Source organism: Gossypium hirsutum, chromosome A09 (genome assembly GCF_007990345.1).
Source record: "Gossypium hirsutum isolate 1008001.06 chromosome A09, Gossypium_hirsutum_v2.1, whole genome shotgun sequence".
Classification (NCBI taxonomy): Eukaryota; Viridiplantae; Streptophyta; class Magnoliopsida; order Malvales; family Malvaceae; genus Gossypium; species Gossypium hirsutum.
The window spans coordinates 12,383,815-12,394,960 of NC_053432.1; the positions used below are offsets into that span (position 1 = coordinate 12,383,815).

At 42.7% G+C, this 11,146-nt stretch overlaps 2 protein-coding genes across 2 annotated transcripts; both read right to left on the minus strand.

The window, feature by feature from the left end:
* Positions 1-3,277: 3,277 nt before the first annotated feature.
* Positions 3,278-3,976, minus strand: LOC121205970 (uncharacterized). Its single transcript, XM_041076118.1, has one exon. The coding sequence runs from the start codon at positions 3,974-3,976 to the stop codon at positions 3,278-3,280; it is 699 nt and encodes a 232-aa protein (XP_040932052.1).
* Positions 3,977-9,851: 5,875 nt separating this feature from the next.
* LOC121205971 (uncharacterized) lies at positions 9,852-10,820 on the minus strand. Its single transcript, XM_041076119.1, has one exon. The coding sequence runs from the start codon at positions 10,818-10,820 to the stop codon at positions 9,852-9,854; it is 969 nt and encodes a 322-aa protein (XP_040932053.1).
* Positions 10,821-11,146: the final 326 nt, after the last annotated feature.

The following is an 11,146-nucleotide window of genomic DNA, read 5'->3' on the forward strand; positions in this document are numbered from 1 at the left end:
AGGATGGCACACGCTGCCGATAGTGTACGAGGCTACCTCACGAGCGGGGGCCAAAGGTGCCGGAGGCTCTTGTTGCAAAAGGGGAGGGACAGGGAGGATTCATTCATTGTTGGGTACCGGACATGCAACGGTATCCGAATTCTACTTTTGGGATGATTCATTCATTATTGGGTACCGAACATGTAACGGTATCTGAATTCTACCTTTTGGGATTGGGGAGGGACTCGTTGCACCGTTTTGTATATCCCAGGATGGCTCGCCAGATCATCACCAAGATGGATCGTCGGAGCACTGTCGGGAACCTAACCGGTGGTGGGGGGCACCGACGTCCAGGCATGCGATGGGCATGGGCAGTGCCCTGGATAACCCCTGTCTACTCAATATCACTTCCCCCCTAAAGAGCTAAAAAAACTCGGTTAATGTGCTACCAGTCGACATTTTTTTTTGATAAAAACGACCCAAAGGTCAACTTCAATTTATTGCATCGTTAATGATAATACTTTGGATTTCCATGGGATAATCCATATTGAAGTACGAATTACACTTATCCTTAATCGCTAAATTACAAAGAAAATCAGCAGCCTTATTACAACAACGGCCAATCCAATTAACTTGGACCGAATTAAAATCCTTAAGCTTTTTACAGGCTTTATTAACACAGCAGCCCAAAATGGTAATGTCTTGGTCCCTCTTTTTAATCGCGTTGACAAGAGACGCACTGTCAGATTCCAATATGAGCTTATCCACCTTCAGCTTTAAAGCCAGATTTAAACCTTCCACAAAAGCGTTAAATTCTGCCCATTTAACGTCCTGAATTTTATCCGCAAAACTATAGCTACCCCCGACCACAAAGCCATCATGGTCTCTGACAATGGCTCCGTACCCAGCTTTCCCATCCACAACCACCGCGTCGACGTTAATCTTAATAACACCAGCTGGAGGTCTCGTCCACCCTTTACTTATCAGGGTTAAAGGGATAACAGGAGGTGCTGCAAAATTGAAAATACGGAAATCTTTGCTGAGAGTCTGCGCTCTTTCCCAAACCACCATGGCCATGTCTTCCTTCCCCTGAAAAACCAGATTGTTTCTGTCATTCCAGCAGTTCCAGAGGAGAGTGAAAAAAATCAGCCGCTGCTTTTTTGTCCAACACATGCAAAACATCTTCCAACCAGTCGACGCACCGTTCGTATCTTCCATCAATCAGCCTGTTATTTATCCCCCCGATCATGAGTATCTCTCGAACTTTAGGGCAATCTTTCATAGCGTGGATGAGCGTTTCCTTCTCGCTATTGCATCTGGGGTAGGCTTGCGAGAACTCTTGACGGATACGAGCAATATAATCGTAGGTAGGCAGAATATTGTGACAGATCCTCCAGCCAAAGACTTTAATTTTAGGAAGCATTTTTAACTTCCATATAATTCTCCAAATCAATCTGTGAGGGCCGTAGCCTATTCTTCTAAGTAATAACCATGAATACGCTGATTTTGAGGTATAAACCCCATGAGGGTTTTGGATCCACGTTCTGCTATCATTTATGCCATTATGGAGAATGGGTAAATTGCAAATTAAATCCCCCATGTTTTTACCATATAGTTCCGTAACCCTATCCTTTTTCCACCGCCCATAATTGTGGTCCCACAGGTCTTTGACATTTATTTCTTTATTTGTTAAACTTGACCGACAAACCGACTCCCCATTGAGACCTTCGATACCCCAGTGATCCCTACGAATGTCGATAGATTTACCATCCCCAATCTGCCACAGAAAGCCATCCTTGAGGGCGTTAATCACTTTAGCAATGCTAGACCAAGTAAAAGATGGCTTCTCACAATATTTTGGTCTAAGCACATCACCATCCGGCAAATATTTCGCGCTCAGCACCTTAAAGCATAGAGTCTCCTTACAATGCATAAGCCTCCAGACTTGTCTACCAAGGAGAGCAATATTAAACAGATGCATGTCCTTAAAATCGATTCCTCCCATTCCTTTCGGCTGGCACATGCGCTCCTATGCCAGCATAACCCATCCCTGAGTTTTTTCGTTATTCCTCCACCACTGCTTGCACATTTTCGAATGTAATTTCTCGATAATGCCTTTTGGAGCAAGAAAGACAGAAAAGGCGTAGGTTGGGATAGACTGAATAATGGCTTTAATGAAAATCTCTTTTCCTCTATAAGATAGAAGCCGCTTCGACCATCCATTAATCCTGCAATCACACCGATCTAAAATATTAGTAAAAGAAAGAGATTTCTTTCTACCAGTAGGTAATGGTAGCCCAAGATAATTATCTAGTTGGTCAACCATTCTCATCCCAAGCTTAGAACAAGAAAGGTGTCTTTGGGCCAGAGGAGTTTTCGGGCTGAACATAATCATAGATTTATCATTATTAATTGTTTGACCCGATGCGCCTGAGAATTTCGTTAAAATATTGACCATCTCCTCCACATCCTTGATTTTGTTACTAAGAAACAAGAGAGCGTCATCGGCAAAAAATAAGTGATTTATTCGCGGTCCGTTAATGCTAGCCCCAATTCCCTTAAGCTTATTATTGGTCTGAGCTTGAATTAACAATTCAGAAAAAGCTTCCATGCAAAAAACAAAAAGATAGGGAGAAAGAGGATCCCCTTGTCTAAGTCCCCTTCTTGGCACGATAGTATCAAACAGGGTTGAGTTGCATTTGACCATGTACCGCACCGATCGAACACAGCTCATAATCTTAGTCACCCAAGCCTCTGCATAGCCCATTCTTTTCATCACCTCTTCAATAAACTTCCATTCAACTCTATCATAGGCTTTGCTCATATCGAGCTTGATCACAAAGCCTTTGTTAGGGCCATTCTTAGCGCTTTGAAGATAGTGAACCAACTTGTGAGCGATCAAGAGATTGTCGTGAATCATTCGTCCAGGAACAAAGGTGCTTTGATTTTGAGTAATGCATGTCCGGAGAGTGTCTTTCAACCGATTTGCCAGAACTTTAGCAACAATTTTGTATATCACCCTACATAGGCTAATTGGTCGAAAGTGAGTCATCTGAATGGGCTCTTTGATTTTAGGGATAAGGACAATAATGGTCTCATTGAGTAACTCCACACTTGTATCTCCCCTCAAAACTTCATGACATAGCTTTATAATGTCATCTCCCACCACCTCTCAATTTTCTTTGTAGAAATTTCTGGATAAACCATCTATGCCCGGGGCTTTCCTATGATCCATCTGCTTAAAAGCCTTAATAATTTCATGATCCGTTTACGCCATGGTTAATCTGTCATTCATCTCTCATGAAATACAAGTATCAATATAGTCAAGATTTAATGTTTCATCCATATGTAACGTTGACTCAAATAGATTTTGGAAATACTCCCTGGCAGCCTCGCAAATATCCTTTGTATTCTCCCTCCAGTTGCCATGCATGTCTTTCAGCTTTTCAATTCTGTTCTTCTTTTTTCTGCTGGTAGCCCTCACGTGAAAAAACCTAGTATTTCTGTCCCACTCTTTCGGCCATGTAACTCTTGATCTCTGTGCCCAGTACTGCTCCTCTCTGTCCAGCAGTTTCCTTAGCTTTATTCTCATGGCTTTAAGTTTGTTTCCATCGTACACTTCCACAGGTTTATCAATGAGCCTATTAATATTGGACTTAAGCGCATCAATCTGTCTTCTCATTCTCTTGTACCTCTTAAACTGCCACGCTCCCAGGTCATGTCCCACCTTCTCTAACTTATCCATTATATCCTCCGTATCCATCTTCCAAGCATTTTTAATGATATTTTTAGCTTCCAGCTCTTTAGCCCAGCATATATCATATCTAAACATAAGCCTAGAATCCCTTTGCTCTTCTCTAAGCTTTCGACCCTTAGTATCAAGCACAATAGCATTGTGGTCGGAGTTAGACTGTCGAATGACCTTGGTTTCAGTGAACGGGAAGCTTTCCACATCACTAGCCAAGATTAAAAAACGATCCAATCTTTCTTTGATCATCGCGGTGGCCTATCGATTATTGACCCATGTGAACCACCCATTATCAGTTTTCAAATCAACCAGAGATAACTCATCAGTAACCTCACAAAATTCGTCCATTAGGGCCTGCGGTTTCCTCCTACCACCTTCCTTCTCCGAGTTGTCAAGTATGGCGTTGAAATCACCTCCAATAATCCACTTTTCCTTAACCAAGCTTCCCGCCCTCCTAAGCATATCCCACGAGCTTTTTCTCTTGGTAGGATCGGCGTTCCCATAAAACCCAGTGAACCGAATTGGATTGTCATTTTCAACTCGAATCAGAGAGTCAATGTGGTTGCTGGAATAGCTTTTGACTTCGAAATTTGTGCCCTCCTTCCACATCATAACCAGCCCACCACTTTTACCACAAGCATTGACTGCCAGGCATCCCTCCATCCTACACTTGCTTCGAATAGAAGGAAATTTGTTAGATTGCACTTTAGTCTCACATAGAAAAATAACTTCCGGATCGTTCGCAACGAGAAGTTACTTTAATTCGCGGACAGTCATAGGGTTACCAATCCCATGACAATTCCAGCAAAGAATCTTCATAGCTATATGCTTGACTGGTCTTCAACCCTCTTTTTGCCAGATGAAACACAGACCAGCAAACACCTTCTCACTTGAAGAAACTCTTATTACCAAAATAGCATTCTTTCAAGCAACGAAAATAAATCATCAGCCCATATGCACCTTGTCACTAATCAGGATCATTCCCTAACTAACCAGCGAGCCCACGAAACGAAGGGAAAGCCAAGAAAGAACCTCCGGACACAGCACTGCCCACGACCCGGTCCTCAACAGATGCCTTAACTAAACCTGAAAAGAAAGCAGGGACAGCAAAAACAAAAACAAGAAAAACAGAGAACTCGAAAATCGCAAGGAGATAGCAAGAAAATATCGGAGAACTCCAAAAACACGCCTCACCAACCGCGACAAGAACATTACAAGAAAAAGGCTAAAACCCTGTACAGGCCACCTGATTGAGGGCACGACTCATCCAAAGAACCATATCAGCCTCCGGACAGAACCCACCACCAGCAAATCCACCCCAAACAATCAAGAAGGAGAGAAAAAGCAAGAAAGCAAAAACAAGTAATAACGCGCATCAACAGGAGCACCACCACCAAAACGATCTCGTGCGAAACCACAAAAGTCTCAATGAGCCAAGAAGCAGCCACGAACAGATAGACAAACACCCAGCAAGAAGACAAAGAAAAAATCAACAGGAAATAAAGAAAAACAATAGACTTAAAGGAATTACTGTACATAAAACACAACTCGTAAGCCCTGCATGCATGAAGCATACACGTTGTTTGGGGGGAAACGAAAACCGTCTTTCATGCAGAAACAAACGAAAAAAGAACGTAGAAAATTCAAAGAAAGAGAATAGAACCTAGCCACCGTGGGACCCTCAACCTAATAACTTGTAAACATGCGGAAATGCAAATATCAAGATACCGGATAAAACCAAATAAAAAATTCATAAGACCAAACAAGAGTAATCGGAAAAAGTTCATCGTAGGACACGAAGCAAAACACGCTGCAAGAAACGTCCCGTCTGACCAGAAGAACCGTCAGGCCCTATCGCTTCACCATAAAAGCACCGTACGGCCACCGAACGGAAAAAAACAAATAGAAAAGAGTAAATCAAACCTCACAATCAAAATGAAACACGCTCATAACCCACAAAAACTGCCATAATATTCAAACGAATAAGGCAGACCCACAAAACGAAAAGCAAGAACAGGCTACCAGTTGACATTCTTTTTTTTTTTGAAAGAAAACGACCCAAGGGTCTACCTCATTTTATAGCATCATGAATAATAAAATTATGGATCTCCATCGGATAATCCATATCAAAGTACAAATCACCCTTATTCGTAATTGCTAAAGTACTCAAAAAATCCGCAACCTTATTACAAAGACGATGGACCCAATTGATTTGGACCGAATTAAAGTTTTTAAATTCTTCGCACACTTGCGTAGTGCGCTGACCCAGAATGGTAATATCCTGCGCCCGCCTGTTGACCTTGTTGACCAGCATTACATTATCCGATTCCAAAATAAGCTGTGTTGCCTTTAGCTTTTTAGCATCTTTAAACCTTCAGTCAACGCCTGCAGCTCAGCCCAGCACACATCCATCGCTTCGGCCCGAAACTTATAACATCCCCCCATGACAAAACCATCGTTGTCTCTTACGACAACGCCAAAACCACTGCACCCATCCGAAATGGCAGCATCCACATTTACCTTGATGTAACCAGTCGGAGGCGCTTTCCAAACCCTGTTCATCGGAGTCGAGGGAATAACAGGTGGCTCAGTCAAATTAAAAATTCTAAAATCTGTACTCAGCGCTTGCGCCCTTTCCCAAATCAGAAACGCATCGTCCATCTTGCCTTTAAAAACCATATTATTCCTATCGTTCCAACTGTTCCAGAGAAGGGTTAAGAAGTCAGCAGCAGCCTTTTTGTCAAGCTCTCTAAACACATCTTCCAGCCAGTCAATACACTCGGTGTAATCCCCTTCCAGTAATTTATTGTTTAAACCCCCAGCAACAAGGATTCCTCGGGCCTTTGGGCAGTCTTTTAACGCGTGAATCAGCGACTCATCTTTGCTTTGGCATCTCGGACAAATATTAATAAAACCCTGACGAATCCGAGCAATATTATCAAAAGTTGGAAGGATGTTATGTCCGATCCTCCAGCTGAAAATTTTTATCTTCGGAAGCATCTTAAGTTTCCAAATGGCTCGCCAAAAAAACGGTGAGGGCCGAATCCGACTTCCTTAAGAATCAGCCAAGAATAAGCCGACTTGGACGTGTAAATACCATGCGGATTTTGGAACCACGTCCGGGTGTCTTTAATATTATTAGGAGGAATGGGCAAATTGCATATGCACTCCCCCAAATAATCCCCATAAATCTCTTTCACCCTTTCCCTTTTCTTGGTCCCACAGGTCTTTGACTTTTCTTTCATTATCATTGAGAGGAGACCGACAAACCGACTCTCCAAAGATTCCATTCAGCCCCCAATGCTCACGTCTAAGATCAATCCTATTGCCATCTCCCACTTGCCAAATAAAACCATCCTTAAGCGCATCTACTGCCTTGGCTATGCTCGCCCAGGTGAATGAAGGCTTGTCGCACCGCTTATAACTGAACACGTCCGCTTCAGGGAAGTACTTCGCACATAGGACTTTAAAACATAGAGTGTCCTGCTGAGACATAAGTCTCCAAACCTGTCTCCCCAAAAGAGCCAGGTTGAAGAGATGTAGGTTTCGAAAGCCCATGCCACCCATACCCTTCGGATGACACATTTTCCTCCACGTCATCATTGCCCAACCCCGCATCTTGTCGTTGTTTGTCCACCACATCCTTCCCATTTGTGAATGGAGTTCCTCTATAGTGCCTTTTGGAGCCAAGAACACCGAAAATGCATAGGTCAGAATGGCCTGGATAATCGCCTTGATAAAGACCTCTTTCCCACCGTAAGAAAGCAAGTGTTTTGACCAGCTTTTAACCCTGCAAGTACACCTATTGATAATGTCAGTGAAAGCTAAAGATTTCTTCCTACCAACAGGAAGTGGAAGTCCAAGATAACTATCAAGCTTTTCGACAGTCCGCATGCCAAGCAAGGAGCTAACCGAAAGTCTACTATCCCTAGGGGTTTTAGGGCTAAACAAAATCATGGATTTATCCTTATTAATCTCTTGGCCCGAAACCCTACTAAAATGAGCTATAATACTCACAAGCTCCTCAACATCTCTTTTTTTATTACGAACAAAGAGAAGAGCGTCATCAGCAAAAAATAGGTGATTAATACGGGCCCATTTCTACTAGCTCTAATTCCCTTAAGCATATTATTATACTGGGCACGAAATAGCAGTTTAGAAAAAGCTTCCATGCAAAATAAAAATAGATAAGGAGAAAGAGGATCCCCTTGTCTCAGGCCACGCTCTGGCATAATTGTATTGGATAGGATAGAATTGCACTTGACAACATAACGAACTGATCTAACGCATCTCATAATCTTCGACACCCAATCGTTAGCGTAGCCCATTTTCTTCATCACCTCTTCGATAAAGTTCCACTCCATCTGGTCATAAACCTTGCTCATGTCAAGCTTGACCACAAACCCTTTATTAGGACCATTCTTCGTACTCTGAAGATAATGGACAAGCTCGTGAGCAATCAAAATGTTATCGTGGATCATCCTCCCCGGAACAAAGGCACTTTGATTTTGGCTGATGCATAACGGAAGCGTTTCCTTCAACTGGTTGGCAAGCACTTTCGCAACAATTTTGTAAATCATCCTACAAAGGCTGATGGGCCTAAAATTAGTCATATCCACATGATCCTTAATCTTAGGGATTAAAACAATAATGGTATCATTTAAACAATCCACATCTTTAACACCCCTAAGAATATCCAGGCAAAGATTAATAACATCCGCTCCAACAACGTCCCAATTTTCTTTGAAGAAATGCCCTGACAAACCATCAATTCCGGGAGCTTTCCTAGGATCCATTTGATTAAAGGCCTCCATGATTTCGCTCTCTGTAAAATCCTGTAACAACCGGTCATTTACCGTCCCTGAAATGCATTTCTCTATATAGTCCAGATTAAGCTCACTGTTAGAATTTAAATTTGACTTAAACAAGAGTTGAAAATACTCCCTGATAGCTTTGCAAATATCCACATTATTATCCCTCCAACTGTCGTTGGTGTCTTTAAGTCTAGCAATATTGTTTTTTTTCCTCCTGTTAGTAGCCCTGACATGAAAAAACCGAGTATTCCTATCCCCTTCCTTTAACCACATAACCCTCGACCTTTGAGCCCAGAATTTTTCCTCAGTATCCACTAAATTACCCAGCTTTAACCAAACAGCCTTAAGCTTCTTGCCCTCGTTATCGCTCCCCTGGCCATCAATAAGTCTATTAATATCCGCCTGCAGAGAACCAATTTGATTCCGCAGTTGTTTTAACTTCTTATACTGCCACCTTCCAAGCTCTTTTCCCACATTCGTAATCTTCTCCATAATATCTTGATTCCCACGCTGCCAAACTCCCTTGATAATCGTTTTAGCAGCTTCATTTCTAGCCCAACAAACCTCATACCTAAAGCAAAGCCTAGGATCCATAGGGCCATCTCTCGGTCTCCTACCTTCGGTATCTAAACTGATCGCATCATGGTCAGAGCTAGATTGCCGAATCACCCTAGTTTCCAGGAACGGGAAGCTATTCACAGCATTGGCTGACATAAGGAAGCGATCCAGCCTCTCTTTGACTCTAGCAGAACCCTCCCTATTGTTAACCCAAGTAAACCACCCATTGTCAGTTTTTAAGTCCACCACCGCTAATTCGTCAACAATCGTGCGAAACTCCTCCATAAGAACCTTAGGCTTTCTCCTACCCCCATCTTTTTCCGCCTCAACCAAAATAGCATTGAAGTCGCCCCCGATAATCCACTTCCCAGTAACAGTTTGACCAACCCTTTTAAGCATATTCCAGGAATTCTGTCTTCTATTCGGATCAGCATTTCCATAAAAGCCAGTGAAACGAATAGGGCTCTCATTCTTCATATGTACCAAAGCATCAATATGGTTGCCGGAATAGGTTTGAATCTCAACCTTCTTACTTTCTTTCCACATCATAACCAGCCCCCCACCCTTGCCTTCCGCATTCACAGCTAAACAACCTTCCATTCTACATCTCCTGCGAACAAAATCAAATCTATTAGCACTAACCTTAGTCTCACAAAGGAAAATTATATCCGGATCAATAGCAACAAGGAGTTGCTTCAAATCACGAACTGTCGCAGGGTTCCCAACCCCACGACAGTTCCAACAAATGATCTTCATTGTGCAGGGCGAGGCTGGTCACCAGCCACCGCCTGAACAGGTGAAACACTTTCCATTAATCTCCTCTTAACGTTTTTGGACGGGCTTTCTTCAAAGCTATTTCCATTCAACATCCTCATTCGCTTTCTTTTATGCTTGAACCGTCCCATACTATCCCGAATTGGCTTATTGATTCTTTGTTCCACCGGGGATGTCGTTATCGAGGCTTCTTCACCTTCCTTCTCATTACTTTTCAGACCAGAGTACCCACTTTCAACTTTAGAATTTGTTTGACTCTCCTCCTTATCTGCAGTCGTATTGGCGTTTTCCTTAACAATTTCCACCCCATTTCTTCTCCTGTTCCTGTCCTGAGTCGGGTTCACAAATGGAACCCTCATCCAACTTCCATACTGCAGGTTTGAATCCTCTATCACATCACCCGCCCTATTGTTTTGACACCTTCTAGTGGTATGTCCTATCAACCCACACAAATAACAAAAGTCAGGGAGCCGCTCGTACTTTATAACCCCTATCATTTCTTCACCAGCATCGCTCACGAACTTCACCACCCTCCTCAAAGGTTTTGAGATATCTATTTTAACTTTTAGCCTCATAAACTCAGTCCACGCCCCATTCCTATCCTTCCAATCTATAGCCATCAAAGCACCTATGGCATTCCCCACATCCAGTGCCAGTTGACGATCCATGAATTCTATAGGAATATTATAAACTCGTAGCCAAAAAGGCGATAGCCAAAACTCGTAATCAGCTATGTTCTTTCCCTTGACAAATGGGACCATTGAAAATAAGCATTTATCAAATAGCCAAGGCATAAGATTGAGGATTCGACTCCGATCCTCCAAGCATCCAAATTTTACTATGACAGCCCCTTCTTTCAACGCAACAAAGTCCACATCTTCCTTAGTATACCACAAGGACCTGAACACTCTGTACATTTCTTCTCTGTTCGGATGCTCATTTGCCATAATCTTGCCTACGGCCCATGAGTCGAATCATTGGGCGTTTTTACCGTTCTTTATGCATTTAACTTGGACAGATTCTTCTTCCGAGAATTTTAACTTCCTCAAAAGCTCATTTAACTCATCCGTCGATGTTGTCTCACCAATATCCGGCCCTTCCTCCATCGACCCAAAGACTCTTCGCGGAGTCAACCAAGAGAAAGAGAGAAGAACCTGTCAAAAGAAAAAACTAAAGGAAAACCTCGCTAGGGACAAGAAAACACGAAACCCTCTCGAAACACACAGACAACAAAAAAACAAGAAAAGCGGACGCCCAATCAAGAGGACTCGAG

Excerpts from the sequence above, each read along its gene's own strand:
- LOC121205970 (XM_041076118.1), bottom strand. The coding sequence starts at position 3,976 with ATGATCAAAGAAAGATTGGATCGTTTTTTAATCTTGGCTAGTGATGTG.
- LOC121205971 (XM_041076119.1), bottom strand. The coding sequence starts at position 10,820 with ATGGCAAATGAGCATCCGAACAGAGAAGAAATGTACAGAGTGTTCAGG.